The sequence below is a fragment of the Anomaloglossus baeobatrachus genome, chromosome 3 (assembly GCF_048569485.1).
Source record: "Anomaloglossus baeobatrachus isolate aAnoBae1 chromosome 3, aAnoBae1.hap1, whole genome shotgun sequence".
NCBI lineage: Eukaryota > Metazoa > Chordata > Amphibia > Anura > Aromobatidae > Anomaloglossus > Anomaloglossus baeobatrachus.
The window spans coordinates 148,919,626-148,937,063 of NC_134355.1; the positions used below are offsets into that span (position 1 = coordinate 148,919,626).

Here is a 17,438-nt window from a genome sequence, read left to right on the forward strand (position 1 = left end):
GAACCTGTCACCAGGTTTTTCCCTTATAAGCTGCAGCCAGCACCAGTAATCCCTTATATACAGCACCTTTATTATACTCAAGGTGGTCGGGTCCAATGGGCGTTGCTGTTCTTAGTCGGGTGCCTCCTCATCTTGTACAATCGCTGGCCTCCTGCCCAGCCCCGTTTGCATGACGCGTCCTATGTCATCCACACAGAGGCTACCATTGCGCTCCTGCACATGCGCACTTTGATCTGCCCGGCTGAGAGCAGAGTAAGGTATTGTAGTACGCATGCACGGGCGGTCTTTGACCTTTCCTCGTGCCTGCGCATTACAATACTTTTCTCTGTCCTGAGCAGGGCAGATCATAGTGCGCATGTGCAGGAGCACAATGGAGGTCTCTGTGTGGATGTCGTAGGATGCATCATCCACATGGAGCTGTGATGGAGGAAGGCAACTGTACAAGATGGAGGAGGCAACGGACCGAGAGCAGCGACGCCCATCAGACTCGACCGCCCCATAGGCGGTTTGCTCCAGCATTACTTTTATTCTCCATTTGCTCCAAGGTCACCCCCATTGCTTGATTCCACACTCTTCTGATGAAGGCCATTAGGCCGAAACGTCATTTATGTTTGTAGAAGCAATAATAAAATATATTTTTTATTCACTGCTCTGGAGTGCCAAGTGTTCATCTATGCATACTGTTCTTATTTAGGGGCATTTTTCTTTCTAAAAAAAATGTGTTTACTCTTATATGGGATACAACTAGTAGCCATCAAATACTGTAACACTTCACTCTATCTCTCCATACCATGAATATTAATGATTAGGCTCCGGGTCCTGGAAGGGCAGACATGTCTTTAAGTGTAAAAGCAGTTGGTCCTAAGTCATTAAGTATAAAATCTCACAGCTTCAATTCTAAAGTAGCTAAATGATATTCATACTAGGGCTATCGATCTGTCACCGAGTGACAGCACAGAGAAAGATATGGTTCTAGTCCTCAGTGATATACACAAGAACTCATTTACAAACATAAATACATTTATCTTGCCATGATACATTCTTATTCAGTGAAGTAATAAAGTTATATAAAAATGAGACTGTTCCAAAAACAAGTTAGAGAGACAGTTTCTACTACTATAAGGGTTAATTTAGGAGTTTTTCGATCATATATATTAGGCCTCCTTCACATGTCCGTGTATGAAGGTCTGTGGGGCAGGTCAGTATGTTTGTCCATGTGCATGTTCTCCGTGTGCTGTTCGTGTGCTATCCGTGTGACATCCAGATAGCACACAGACACCATGAGACTTACCTGTCTCCGGCACTGCTGTTACTTCCGGGTCCACAGTGAGTGCAGTTAATATGCATGAGCTTAATGAGCGGGACCCGGAAGTGATAGAAGCACCAGAGAGAGGCAAGTATAATTTTTTTTTTTTTTTTTTAAGGGACAGATGTTTTCTCCGATACATGTCACACAGATCCCATCAGTGTGCGTTCCGTGTGACATCGATACTACCGGCAGAAAATGGACATGTTGCCGTGTTTAGCACAAGGACACGCGAGTGTTCCACAAGGACACACGGTCCGTGTGAAAACATGGACATGTGTGCAAACCCATTGAATTGAATGGGTCTACGGGTGTCCATATCTCCGGTACATGTGGCAATTGACACCACATGTACCGGAAACACGGACGTGTGAAGGCGGCCTGACATATATTGTAGTTTACTGACAGGAACTTAAAAGGTTAATTAGGGTCTGACTTCTTGTAATCCCCTACATTTCGAAAATGAAGGGGATGCATCTTTATGATACCCCAATATTGCAATATTACTGTACAAGTCTTATGACCCAGCATCGCTCTGTCTATGTATTACAGAACTGGAACATTACAAAGCATCCTGAAGACTGTGCATGATGACCAATACTCATACACTATACCAGGTTGGCCAATTGATAAGTTAAACTGACTTCTGATTATGGCTGAAAGGCACAGGGCTCATTTTTAGTATTTCCAAGTTATTCCGGTAGACGTTTGTTAAACGTTAACTACATGTACAGTGACTTGATTAAGTATTTAAGCCTCAATGTCAGGCTGCACTACTGAAGTTACTGAAGCCCCTGGGAATGTAGCTTCAGAGTGCAGTTTAGCAAGCAACCACTAGAGGTCAGCAGAGTAGTCAGTAATCCGAGTCATCAGCAAGAGGTCTAAGACAGAAGCACGGGGAGAGACAAATCGTGGTCAGGAGCTAGCAAAGAGTCAGGAGCCGAAGAGTAGCATACAAATCAAAAGGGAGAGACGAATGCCAGAGTCAGGAGCGAGGATACAGGTCAGCGGCTGGTCCAAATACAGATAAGGGAGGAGGAGAAACAGGTTAGGACAGGGGAAAACAGCAGACAAGTACGGGTAGTCAGGCAACAGGACAAGCAGAAGAACTGGGTAGGGTACAAGTCAGGGCACAGTAGCACGGAGGCAGAACAGATCAGGAACACTCACCAGAGCCAGTATACACGCTGCAAGAAATATCACTGGCACTGAACCATAGGTGCAGCGGCAAGATATAATGTCCTGGGATCCAGAACGAGGCAAGAGAAGTTAACCCATGACATGATCAGGCCGGAGCTGGGTGTAACCACAGCAGGGAAAAGCTGGCCTGGATCATGACACCCATGACCTTTTTCACGTTACACTCACAAGCTTAAATGTATTTTGAGATTTTATGTGCTATACCGACACTAAGTAGAAAGTATTTGTGAAGTGTAAATGAAATTATATATGGTTTTATAAATATTTAAAAATACAAATCTGAAAATTGTGATGTATATTTGTAGTCAGCCACCGTGTCAATACTTGGCAGGACCAACTTTACCTGCAATTAATGCTGTCAGCAGAAACTTAAAAAGTTCACGAGGTATGAATACACATGATGCACTGTACACATGACTCAAACATGCATCACTATTTTAAAACCTATGTTCTCTTTTGAACACCAATTTTTATTGAAAGACTTAGAACTTAACTTTCTTTAGAAAAAAAAAGGTGCAGCCTGCCATATACAAATGTGCACAAGAATGCAAATCTTTCGGAAACTAGAAGGAACCTGCCTAAGGCCCTGTGCGCACTTACCGGATTTTGCCGCGGATTTTCTGCAGATTTGCTGCATGTTTCGCTGCAGAAAATGTTCATAACATCTCTGCAGTGAATCACCAGAAAAACCTATGGGGAAAAAAAATCCTGTGCGCACTATGCGGATTTTGACAGCTGCATGTTTTGCTGCGGGATTCCCGCAGCAAAAACAATTGCATGTCAATTCTTTTACGCACATCGCTGCGGGATTTCACTCTTGACTCCAATGTAATCGTGAAATCCTGCAGGGAATAACGCAAGCAGCAAATTCTGTGCGGTTCACTGCGTTTTCCTGCGTTATTCCCTGCGGTATTTCGCGGTTTACCTCCGGTAATGTACATCGCTTGCCTGCGGTTTTGCAGGGAAGTGATGTCATTACAGGAAGAGGAAGCGGAGCAGAAAGTAAACACACACACACACACACACACACACCACAGACACAGACAGACATCACAGACATAGAACACAGACACAGACACATAGAACACACATAGAAAGCAAACGGAAATATAGAAAACAAAACACGTGGGCTCCACGGTATATTTACCGTCCAGCCGAGGTAAGCACACAGCGGCGGCCCGGTATTCTCAGGCTGGGGAGGGCGAGGGGCAGGGTTAATGTCCCCTGCCTCCCTCCCCCTCCCGCAGCCGAGAATATCAGGCGCAGCTGCCCCAGGACTGTCGCATGCATTATGCGGCAGTACCGGAGTGTCCCCAGCTCTTCCTGCTGCCGTGTAGCAGTGGCAGTCAGGGTAATACAAGGAGTTAATGGTGGCGGATCATCGCCATTAACTCCAGGCTTGATCATGGCAGCGTCTATGTGACAGCTGACATGATCAACTCGTAAGAAAAGTGAAAAAACACACAGAAAAATCCTTTATTTTAAATAAAACATGAAAATAAGCCTTGTTCACCCTTTTATTAACCCCTCCCGAAACAAAGCTCTGACGTAATCCACAGCTCCGGCGTCCTGCGATGCTTGTATCCAGCCGCGACTGACACAGACACTGCTGAATGCAGGCTCGCAGCGAGACAGCAGAGGTAACCACAGGGCATTTCCCATGCTCGGTAATTTGAACTCACTACCGACCGTGAGAAATGCAGAGTGTGCTCACAGGGACTCTGTCTATCTATCCCTCTATCTATCTATCCCTCTATCTATCCTATCTATCGCTCTGTCTGTCTATCTATCTATTCTTCTATCTATTCTTCTGTCTATTTCTCTATCTCAGAATGAATTGCCTTTTTTTTTTTTTTCTCAATATGCTTTATTGCATTGAATGCAATAAAGCACATACCAACCCGCACGCGGCAAAACCGCGGCAATACCGCGAACAATACAGCGGTAAAACCGCAGCAAACCGCGGCAAACCGCATGCGGTTTTCGGGTGCAGTTTGCCGCGGTTTTTTACCGCGGGTGCGGTAATCTTTGAATACCTGCGGAATTTTCTGGAGAAAATTCCATTTTCCAGTGCGAACAGGGCCTAAACCTTCCTTAAACTGAACACAAGGCCACAATAAGGACCAGGAACTTGTGTTGTTCCTTCACTGAAGTTTACTTCCAAGTACCACCTGGATTGCCCCCCCCCCCCCCAGATGCTGAACAGCCAAGGTTTACTCCCCTTGGTACAAGGGTTTGCAGGGATTGAGTAACACACGACCAACCCCAGTTGTAACACAGTGATACAAATAAATAGATAGGTAATGTGCAGTGCAATATGGCCCAGACTTCTCCCCAAAATTATACATATTTCTCATATTGCCTAAAGGCCCAGTCAACTAAAGCTGAAAGCCATCCATTAGTACAGGGAATGCAAAAGTGAGTTGAGGCACCACACCTTTTAGAGCTATTCTGCATCTCGGGATCTTACAATATACGTTCTACACAAAACTTTGAGAACCTGCAAGTATATTGCATCATTTATACCGATCCTCAGGTTACTGCTGGTTTTATGGCTTAGAGTTGAATTGCAATTTCTGCTGGTTGTAAGTGATTGCAGTCTGCAGCCTATTGACAGACACGTCCTAATGACTTAGCTACAAAGTTGAATAGCCATAAAGTAGATTAATGTGCAGTCTTTAAAAGTGAATCGGCAGATCAACTCTGCATATGCTGAGCAAGCAGGGGATGCTGAGAGATTCCAACTCAGAAGTCAATGGAAAGCTAAATTCTACCTTTACCTCATGATCATCCATCAGCAAATGTACATATAGGGGAGTCAGGAGAGATGGCTGTCGGCTGAGCAATAATAAGACTGACAGTTATCTCATATGTAAGGAAATTTTAAAGGGTTATCCACTGTTAGTGCAACAGACCAGAGTTTCTGTCTTTACAATGGTGGCTGCTGGAGGAGCAGTGGCCAGACCTGTCCATCAGCTCCTCCGATGGAAAAGCAGCTTTCTACTGTGGGATGTTTTACAATTGAAGGAGCTGATGGACTGGTCTGGTCACAGGTCTGGCCTCCACCAGCAGCCACTGTATGGACAGAAGGACTGGTCAGTTTGTTAGGAAACTGCACTAACAAGGGAAAGTGGCCAACCCCTGTAACTGTCAAGACACAACTCAAAATAAATGTTAAGTTGACTAATGCGCCGGCATCCCGTAACCCAGGGGCCAATATAGTGCCCCCTGACCACTGTTTGACTGGTATACAGTATATCTTTGCTATATGGAGTACTGCATATGGCAGTGCTATACTACACAGAGGCATTCTTTAGCTACTCTACCTGTTATATATGCTTTCTTTAGTATAGGAGCCTTCAAGCAATAGAGGCCACTGTATATTAATACAGTGGCATCTATTAGAGGCACTCATCAGAGGTATACCTGGTACCTCTAAATTGAAATTTTAACCTTTGCTATACCTGAGATAACTAACGCACTGCACGACCACTTATGCGCCATAACAAACCACAGGTGTGGCTCTTACGGCTGATATTACTCTAGAAACTTTGATCTCCCTAGTCTTGGGATGAGTAGGGGTCTCAGCAGCTGGGCCACCAGCAGTCATTAAATGTATCTATACTGTGGATAGACAATGTTGTTTATGGGACAACCCCATTAAGTATAGATCATTCCCATGAAAGCTTACCATACAAAAGCACAGGGTTACAGAAACAATATGTGAGGATGGAGTCTGCACATAAGGCAGTAACATAATATCAGGCTGTCAGCTTTTCATACCGCTGTTCAAACTTTTGAAGATTGGAGGGGGGATCTGAACAGTCAGGGTAATTTCCAGAATATGGGGGATGCATGGAAACATTTTTGGGAGACAGTAGTGTAAGGAGGAGAAAAGTGGTGAATAGAGATGAGCGAACTTGAGATTCGGTTTTCGAACTGAACACCAACTTATAAAAACAGGGCTCGGAGCTCGGATGCTTTACGTGCAAACTTCACTTGCACGAGCAGCGATGTACTCAGGTACCCTTGGTGCTCAGCCCAGTGTGAGCCCCTCGCAGGGCTCACACTGGGGGTAATAACTAGAGTTGAGCGCGGTTCGAGGTTCTCCAGTTCTAGGCTCGAGTGATTTTGGGGGCTGTTCGAGATCGAACTAGAACTCGAGCTTTTTGCAAAAGCTCGATAGTTCTAGATACGTTCGAGAACGGTTCTAGCAGCAAAAAGCAGGGCTTTTTACAGCTACAGTGTGCAGGAGCCATCGCTGGCAGCCTGCCAGAAGCTGGTAACCAAGATAAACATCGGGTATCCAACCAAAGCGCTTTGGTTAGAAACCCGATGTTTATCCTAGTTACGTGCAGGAAGCCCACACTTCCCCGCTCAGCTCGCTCCGCCCCCTCCTGCCCGCGGCATGTATTGTACACACGTACACACACACACACACACACACACACACACACTTTCCCGCTCGGCTTACCTGCGGTGATGAAGTCCCGCCATCCCGACCTCAGCGCTGTCACTGTCCTCCATGGCCGCCGCTTGTCACATCACCTTCTCTCGCTTCCGACCCGAGACTGACTAGCGGTGACGTCACGGGCCTCTCGCGATACTTGGTGTGAAGGCGCCGGTCATTGAACTCAGTGACAGGGGCTGTCAGTGTGCTGGAGATCAGCGCAGGTAATGTACCTCGCTGACAGCAGCACTTGTCATGCCCTGCAGTGACCTGGGCTGACCCATTGATGTTAGCTCAGGTCACTGCACTGCTCTCCCAGCCAATGGGGAACATCCTGCTCTTCATTGACTGGGACAGTGTGGATCGTCATGGCAACCCCTTGGATTACACCAGACCTGGATTTGTTTTTCATTCTAATAAATTGGTTAAAGAGGGAATGTATTGGGGAGTGTTTTTTCAAATAAAAATGTGGTTGTAGTCTATTTTTTTTATTACTGACTGGGTTGGTGATGTCGGGTATCTGATAGACGCCTGACCTCACCAACCCCAGGGCTTGATGCCAGGTGACATTACACATCTGGTATTAACCCCATATATTACCCCGTTTGCCACCGCATCAGGGCGCGGGATGAGCTGGGGCGAAGCACCAGGATTGGCACATCTAATGGATGCGCCACTTCTGGGGCGGCTGCGGACTGCTATTTATAGGCTGGGGAGAGTCCAATAACCATGGACCTCCCTAGTCTGAGAATATCAGGCCCCAGCTGTCTGCTTTACCTTGGCTGGTGATCCAATTTTGGGGGACCCCTACGTGTTTTTTTTTTTTAATTATTTATTTAATTTAAAATAACAGTGTGGGGTGCCCTCAGTTTTGGATTACCAGCCAAGGTGAGGTTCCCAGCTGTGGTCTGCAGGCTGCAGCCGTCTGCTTTACCCTAGCTGGCTACAAAACTAGGGGGAACCCTACGTCATTTTTTTTTTTTCATTTTTTTGGCTAAATACAAAGCTAAGCACCCCTTAGTGCCACATGAAAGGCACCAAAGGGTGCTCCACTTTTTCTCCATTTTTTCTCCACTTTTTCTACATTTTTTCTCCACTTTTTCTACATTTTTTTCTACATTTTTTCTCCACTTTTTCTCCACTTTTTCTCCACTTTTTCTACATTTTTTTCTACATTTTGTCTCCACTTTTTCTCCACTTTTTCTCCACTTTTTCTCCATTTTTTTCTCCACTTTTTCTCCACTTTTTCTCCACTTTTTCTCCACTTTTTTCTCCACTTTTTCTCCACTTTTTCTCCACTTTTTCTCCACTTTTTCTCCACTTTTTCTCCATTTTTTCTCCATTTTTTCTCCGTTCTTTTTCTATGGTCGGTCTACCCATTAGCTCTGCCATGCATACTGTAGCTCTACACCTACTGCACATGTTACTTTATGATTGACATCTCTTTCGTACCAGAGCTGTCTAAGTCTACTCTGACCCCATATTTGTCATTACTATATTGTCCTTGTACTGTATTATGACATTTGTATCATGTGTTTCATTTCTTGCTGTGTTGCAATTTTTTTGCTGCATCCCAATTGTACCTCTACATTGTTCGAGTTTATGTTATTGTTCTCTCACTCTTATGTGATACTGATTATTGTCATTTCTCATGATTACATGCAGATAAGTCCAATCTGACGAAGGCTCAGGCCGAAACGTCATTTGTAACTTGTTTTGGATAAAAACATATATGCTTATGAAAAAAAAATTTTTCTTAATACGGACCAATAAAGAGTGATTTTGCATTACTATCTGTTGTGACTTACTGACTTAGTTTGGGAGATTTAGAGTGCCGAGGTTACTCACTAATTTTATCTATTATTACCTCTGAGCACCTATATACCAGTGAGCAGAGCTTCCTCTACAGTAGTTCTCCTGATTAGGCATGCCCTTACCTCATGAGCAGGGCATTGCAGCTTTGGTAGCAACCATTACGACATGGACTCTGCTGCTGTGGACCCGAGAAGAGTGAGTGCAGATTCATTGCACCCACACTCCTCACATGAAGGGTCCGCACTCCTAGAAAATGGGGGATACGTTCCCTGAGTGTCTCCACCACATATTCTAGACGGTCCAGAGTCGTCGTGGGACCCCTTTATTATTTTTCTTACAATAAATTGGTGAAAGAGGAAATGTTTTGGGGACTGTTTTTTCAAATAAATTTCTTTTGTCGATTTTTTTTTTTTGTTAGTACTGACAGTTTATGATGTTGAGTATCTAATAGACACCATGACATCACAAACTGCTGGGCTTGATCTCAGGTTACTTTATAGCTAGTATCAACCCGATTTATTACCCCGTTTGCCACTGCACCAGGGCACGGGATGAGTTGGGGTGAAGCGCCAGGATTGGCGCATCTAGTGGATGCGCCACGTCTGGGGTGCCTGCGGCCTGCTATTATTAGGCTGTGAAGGCCCAATAACTATGGACCTTCCCACCCTGAGAATACCAGACCACAGCTGTCCGCTTTACCTTGGCTGGTGATCCAATTTGGGGGGGACCCTATTTTTATTGTGTAATTATTAATATTTATAAAATAATTATAAAAAAGAGCCTGAGGGGACCTCCACATTGGATCCCCAACCACGGTAAAGCTGCCAGCTGTGGTTTTCAGGCTACAGCCGTCTCCTTTACCCTAGCTGGCTATCAAAAATGGGGGGACCCAACGTCATTTTTTTTTTAACTATTTTTTAAATAGAAAAAATTAATGGGCTTCCCTGTATTTTGATTGCCAACCAAGGTAACGGCAGGCAGATGGGGGTGGCAACCCATAGCTGTCTGCTTTATCTGCGCTGAGAATCAAAAATACCGCGGAGCGCTACGTCATTTTTTTAAAGATTTATTTTTACAGCACTGTGATGTCCAGCAATCAAAATACAGGGAAGCCCATTTTATTTTTAGTTATTTAAATAAATAATTAAAAAAAAATATATGGGCTCCCGCTGCATTTTTTGTATTGCTAGCTAAGGGTAATCCAAGCAGCTACTGGCTGCTAACCCCCACTGCTTGGTGTTACCTTCACTGGCAATGGAAAATCCAGGGAAGCATTTTTTATTTTTTTTGCCAAAAAACTACAAAAAAAGGACGTGAGCTTCGCCATATTTTTGTATGCTAGCCAGGTATAGCAGGCAGGTGCTGGAAGAGTTGGATACAGCGCCAGAAGATGGCGCTTCTATGAAAATGCCATTTTCTGAGGCGGCTGCAGACTGCAATTCGCAGCAGTGGGGCCCAGAAAGCTCAGGCCAACCTGTGCTGCGGATTCCAATCCCCAGCTGCCTAGTTGTACCTGGCTGGACACAAAAATGGGGCGAAGCCTACGTCATTTGTTTTCTAATTATTTCATGAAATTCATGAAATAATAAAAAAAGGGCTTCCCTTTATTTTTGGTTCCCAGCCGGGTACAAATAGGCAACTGGGGGTTGGGGGCAGCCATACCTGCCTGCTGTACCTGGCTAGTATACAAAAATATGGCGAAGCCCACATAATTTTTTCAGGGGGCAAAAAACTTCTGCATACAGTCCTGGATGGATTATGCTGAGCCTTGTAGTTCTGCAGCTGCTGTCTGTCTGTATGGAGAAGAGCAGACAGCAGCTGCAGAACTACAAGGCTCAGCATACTCCATCCAGGACTGTATGCAGAATTTTTTTGCCCACCAAAAAAATGACGTGGGCTTCGCCATATTGTTGTATGCTAGCCAGGTACAGCAGGCAGCCACGGGCTGCCTCCAACCCCCAGTTGCCTATTTGTACCCGGCTGGGAACCAAAAATATAGGGAAGCCCGTTTTTTTTTTAATTATTTCACTTATTTCATGAAATAATTAAAAAACAAATGACGTGGGCTTCGCCCCATTTTTGTGTCCAGCCGGGTACAACTAGGCAGCTGGGGATTGGAATCCGCAGCACAGGTTAGCCCGAGGTTTCTGGGCGCCTCTGCTGCGGATTTCAGTCCGCAGCCGTCCCAGAAAATGGCGCTCTCATAGAAGCGCCATCATCTGGCGCTGTATCCAACTCTTCCAACAGCCCTGGAGCCGGGTGGCTTGTTGGGTAATCATGAGTTAACACTGGCTTTGTTTTACTAGCCAGTATTAAGCCAGAGATTCTTAATGTCAGGCACGTTTGACCCGGCCATTAAGAATCTCCAATAAAGGGTTAAAAAAAACACCACACAGAGAAAAAATACTTTAATAGAAATAAATACACAGACACATTAGAGACTCCATCTTTATTACCCCCGTCAGCCCTCCACGATCCTGCTCTTCTGTCTTCTTTCTTTCTAGTGTAGTAGTAGTGACGATTGTAGTGAGGATGAGATTCACCAGCTCATCACTTGGGGCTGGGGAACCTCATCCTCACTACAATCCTCACTACAATCGGGAAGCAGCGTGCAGCGATCAGTGCTGGCTGTCAGCGGTAACAGCGGTAACGCTGACAGACGCGTTACCATAGCAACGGTGCTCTCGGAGCCGCGGTTAGCGGTGACGTCACCGCTAACTGCGTTGCTATGGCAACGGTGATCTCCGTTAATGACCGGCTGTGTCAGCCGGTCCCTAACGGAATGGGGAGTCTACCGTGTGCTAGAGCATGTCGCCGGTACACGGCGATACACATATGTGCACCGTGTACCGGAGAGATGCACTCGCAGGTCCTACATGACGCGTCATAGTCATGTGACCAGTCTGTAGCCAGTGAGATAATAGCCACGTGACTGGTCACATGGCTATTTTGACGTCACGATAGGTGCTGCATCTCTGCTGGCAGTGCCGTCACCGGGAGGATTCAGCGATCATCGGATGGAATAGCGGCAGGAGACAGAGTGCAGAAGGGATCGCGAGGACCGGTAAGTGTTATGGCAATGTTTATTAACTGTTTGTGTACATTTATAATGCATTTTTATGTGTTTGTGATTGCCTCCCATTATAGCCTATTGGTTCGAGTTCGGTTCGTCGAACGTTCGACGAACCGAACTCGAACGGGACCCCCGTTCGGCGAACCGAGCTCGAGCCGAACCGCGACCGGTTCGCTCATCTCTAGTAATAACAGCATAATCGGATGTAGTGTGTAACAAAAAAAAAAATTTGAAAAAGCCCGCCCACCCTACCTCAGAAGTGATCTGCTTATGACTGGCTGTATGAGGGCAGAGACTCAAACTGCTAATCAGTGATTCCAAATCTCCTTCGGCCAAGTTCAGACCAGTGGAAGTTCGGATCGTTTGCTGCCAGCGAACCAAACCTTCAAGGGTTATTGTGAGAATAGAGATTATGCGCGACCGCTGGACAAGAGTCCTGGGAACCACCTACTGTGTCCTGGCATCTGTGACTTCTCTTTTCATTGGCCAGCTCAATGCAATGCCACAAGGGTGTCATACTGCAACAATGATGTCCCACCAGGCGGCTAATCAACAGAAGAGGCCCGGATGTAGGAGGAAGGGTGTGGTTCTCAGTGGTGGTGGTGGTTCTAACATCCAGAAGCCTCTCATTACTGATGTACCTGATGGCCCTCTGAATCGATTCACACGAAGTCTAGTGGGGAGGTATCGGAAGATTAGGACAAGGATCTATGGAGAGGACAGGCTGTTGTCAGCCTTATAAGTCAATGTTAGTACTTTGAATTGAATTTCTGGACAACTGGTAGACAGTAAAGGGCCTGGTGAATGGAAGAGACTGAGGAATGAGGCAAGAGGTGGAGTAACTGCAGCAGAAATGAGGGTGTTAAACTATGCAATGTGTTCCCGTGCACTCACCTCTTGTTCATGTTAACCCAATTCATGTATAACAGGTCACTGGCCTCCTTAACTTTCCTGGTGTCATCAGTGCTGTAGTCACGAAGGAGTTTGTTTGAGAGGTCGTTGAATGTATCCATGACAATCTCACCTTTGTGCAGGTCTTGTACTATTACCTGAGAAAAATAAAAATAGATTAAAAAAAGAAAAATGGAGAAGCCAGTGCATCAAAGCCCGGCATATGACAAAAGGCTGTGACCTCCTGGAGATATCTCCTCACATCATACTCAGACACAGTCTCCATACCAACACTTGTTAAAATCTCTTTGTCAAGGAAAAGTCTCTAAAAGAGCTGTGCAATTACTGGTGGCCGAAACAAATAAAGATAGTGAATCAGTAGGGGGGTCATTAGAAATCATTTAGTATAGTTTGTTAACATATAGAATTGACCTGCATTCTAAAATAGCTGCCAAAATCTTTAATAGCTGAAATAGGTCATTGACCAGCAAGGCATGAACCTTAGGTAAACAGGCTTAAACGGAGACTATCGCCAGAAAATAAGCTATTATTTAAATCATTTTTTTTTTGTGTTACATATATTTTTTAAAAAAATGTTGGCAATTTTTTTCATATCACAATCTATCTGTATAAAAAAATAGAAATCTTGCAATTTTTGCAGGCGCCTCTGAGGTTCGTTTAAACTCATAAATCCTGTTGTTTCAGGAAACAATACATGTACATAGCCATAATGAATAAACCTAACCCTATCTTTTGTATTGAAGAATCTAATGAACCTCTGGAGAGGTCAGGGAGGGAGTAGGGTCACCTGTGACGTCGGCAGATCCTGTGTTATCAGCTGTATATATTATCAGCCGTATAAAGAGGTGTCACCTATCATTATAATCCTACCCCTGCTAATAAAGAGTAAATTGAAAACTCTTCTTGTAAGCATAACTAAAATTGTGATTTGAAAATAATGTTGCAAAAATATTTTTCAAAGTATATGTAACATGCCAATGTATGTAAAGCGCTGTGGAATTAATAGCGCTATATAAATGAATAAATATTGTTATTATTATTCTATATATTATATTTTAATTTGAATTAAAAAAAAACATAGAAAAACAAGCCTTTATCAGTATTCATAATTGTCCGCACTTAATGTTGTATGATGATATTAAATGACTAGGATTTATCAGCACCGACAGAAAGATCAGCTTTGCTGTAATGATGACTGTTTGGTCTAGATGTTGCTTTATAATGATGTTTTAGTGCCCTCTACTGATCCACAGACGCAACTGCATGACAATGGCCTTAAAAATTTATAGCAGCAAATATTTTAGGATGGATCACCTGCTCTACAGAACTGACAACCAGTATATATTGAATACCTTAAAATACAGAAATTGTTTTTCTCATAAGAAAACTAGGACTTCTAGATTCATCCCATAACATATAGCTTGTTGACGACGTAATAATTTATAGCTAGAATCATCAGTATTATTAAGTTTCCCCTACTCTAAGAGTATTAAATCTCCAAGGTGAGCATCACCAGGCTTAGGGTAACAAGCAATCCGTCTTTACTGCATATCTTTGTAGATTTTATAGTCCTGTATTATGCATCAGGATACATGTAAACCAGTATGGATCCTCAATGTTTCATATTTGTGCATTTTACATACAGTAAATACAGTAAAATTGTTTGGGGTTGTTTTTGGTTTGTTTTTTTCATTTCTTTTAATGAAGTATATATCTGAAAAAAAAGTTCGTAGTTTCTAATACACTTTTACATTATGGATCAATCTATAACAGCTCAGACTTTCCGATATTCTTGAAAATACTTGATCCAAATATGGGAGAAATAATGATTGCTAACGTACATATTGTCGGCAGACATGTGTGATGCATAGACATCTACAAACATATCATGTCCATGTTAAGACACCTGTATGGCTCCATTTGTGTACATATTATTTCAGCAGAATGTATAAATTATGAGCTTAGACATTGAATATATAAAACAGAAACAATCAGTGAAGTAGAAATGAAAGTAGAAAGAACAGAAGACTAGAAAGAGAGGATAGGAAGGGTGAGGACCGACGAGAAGAGACATTCACCTTGTTCTCTGCAATCTGTTTGATTAGTGTGTCTTTGGATGTCTGAGTGAGGGTGTAAAGTCGGAAGTCGGTCTGGTCCAGGACACTTTGTATTTCCTTCCTTAACTCATCCCATTTGATGCTGTCGGATAACATTTCTTGTAGTTGCATTTGGCGCATCTCTACACCCTGCAGCGTACTGTCCCAATGATTCTTCAGCTTTTCCGCTGTGTTATTAGAAAGGATAAAAATAATTATAATCAAGGACCCTCTTTAGCTCAATGGTGACATGAAATGCAGAAAAAAAATCCCCACAAATGATCATTGAATTCTTAATTACTTAGAGGAAAGCTATCAGCAGGATTTCACACCTCAAACTATTTATATGTGCATATAGCTCTTTCAAAGACAAGTCCAGCAATAACATTACATGACCAGTTCATTCCTCCATTACTGAGAAATTATCGTTTTAATTGATATGTAAATGTGGATGAAGATCTGAAGCCTCCGTCATTCCAGCTCTATTTCCCGCCCAGCACATCCTCCTCCTGCTTGGCTGACAGCGTTTATCCTGTGTGACGTCAGGCAAAAGAGCTATCCGTCAAGCATGAAGAGGTGCAGGGTGGGGAATAGAGCTGGAGTGACAGAGGCTTCAGATCTACAGCCTAATTTGCATATCAATTCAAACAATGCTTTCTCAGTAAAGGCCCAGTCACACACAACGACTTACCAGCGATCCCGAAAACGATGCGACCTGATAGGGATCGCAGGTAAGTCGCTGGGAGGTCGCTGGTGAGATGTCACACAGTCAGATCTTACCAGCGATGCAGGAACAATACAGGTCGCAGTAGCGACCTGTATAACGATCTCCGCAGTCACTGTGACCCTGTCACACAGTGTCAAACACAGCGATGTGTCCTGGCCAGCAGGACATCGCCTTTGAAGAAAATAGCCTGGACCATTCTGCAACGACTAGAGATCTCACAGCAGGGGCCTGATCGCTGGTAGGTGTCACACATAACGAGATCGCTAACGGGATCACTACTGCGTCACAGAAACCGTGACTCAGCTGCGATCTCGTTATGTGTGACGGTACCTTAATGGAACAACACACTGGTCATGTAATGGTATTGCAGGACTTGTCTATAAAAGATCTACATTTGCATTTAAATAGTTTAGGGTGTGACAAAGTGTTCACAGATTCCCTCTATAAAGTGATGCTTTATAGACACAGATTTTACCTCCAATCAGGCCTATACCAAATACTAAATTGCTGTGTGTAAATAATCAGATTAGATCTGTCTGAAGTAGCAGAAAATTTGTTTGATCTGCTAAAAAGTTGTTTTCTGTCAATCTCTCTATATTGTTTACAGTACAACCATTATCACTATGACCACAGGGGTAAAACACCTCTGAGAGATGAAACAGTCATGGAATGTATTATTGGATTAATCACCTAAGAAGAAAATCCTTTTTTTCCACCAATTCCAATCTTTGTCTGAAAAAAATGTTAGACCAAGGGACAATTTTGACAGGCTGAAGATGAAAATCAAACTATTCCGTTTTTGATCTCTCAAATTGGGCCAACAATCACCCAAATGTTTGTTTGTTGAGAAAAATTATTTTTAAGCAGATCTAAAAATTATCATTCTCGGCAGCACATAATTATGTGTAAACAGAACATGTGCTGCTGATAGCATTACGTTCTATGCAGACGATCGTTCTGTGTACATGGAAGAGTAGTCGGACTGCCTAAAAAAAGACTATGAAATGAATGCTAAACGGCTAGCATGTGACCTATCAGTGGTGATTTAAAGGCTACAGTCACCCATTATGATTGCAGCACAACTGTCCACATAATGGTATTTATCTCATCGTTCTGAGTAGTGGACAACATCTAAGTGTTACCTCATAGAAATAAAGAGAAAGATGGAGTAGCATTGAATTTGCTGTGTCTTTTTAATCTATTATCATTTGCTTGTTGTGATAACACACAGATTTAAAGGGGTATTCTAAACGTACCGTCACACTAAGCGACGCTCCAGCGATCCCACCAGCGATCTGACCTGGCAGGGATCGCTGGAGAGTCACTACACGGGTATCTGGTGAGCTGTCAAACAGGCAGATCTCCACAGCGATCAGAGATTAGCCACCAGCCACCAGCGACCCGTGTAACGACGCTGTGCTTCGTAACCATGGTACACATCGGGTTACTAAGCAAAGTGCTTTGCTTTTAGTTACCCGATGTGTGCCTTGGCTACGTGTGCAGGTAGCAGGGAGCCGGCTTCTAGAAGCTGCGGACGCTGGTAACAAAGGTAAATATCGGGTAACTAAGGAAAGCCTTTGCTTGGTTACCTGATGTGTACCTTGGTTACAAGCGTCCGCAGAAGCCGGCTCCCTGCTCCCTGCACATTCGGATCATTGCTCTCTCGCTGCCAAACACAACGATATGTGCTTCACAGCGGGAGAGCAACGACCAAAAAATGGTCCAGGACATTCAGCAACGACCGGCGACCTCACAGCAGGGGCCAGGTTGCTGCTGGATGTCATACACAGCGACATCACTAGCAAAATCGCTGTTGCGTCACAAAAACCGTGACTCAGCAGCGATGTCGCTAGCGATGT

At 43.9% G+C, this 17,438-nt stretch overlaps 1 protein-coding gene across 7 annotated transcripts in view; it reads right to left on the reverse strand.

Annotated features, from left to right (window-relative positions):
- UTRN (utrophin) overlaps nt 1–17,438 on the reverse strand; it is a 1,025,654-nt gene that overhangs the window by 542,084 nt on the left and 466,132 nt on the right. For all 7 annotated transcript variants that reach the window (XM_075339520.1, XM_075339517.1, XM_075339516.1 and 4 more), the window contains 2 exons: nt 14,835–15,040; nt 12,739–12,893 (listed from right to left, as the gene is read on the reverse strand). In XM_075339520.1, coding sequence (XP_075195635.1) covers nt 12,739–12,893; nt 14,835–15,040 — 361 coding nt within the window. The remainder of the gene's footprint in view (nt 1–12,738; nt 12,894–14,834; nt 15,041–17,438) is intronic.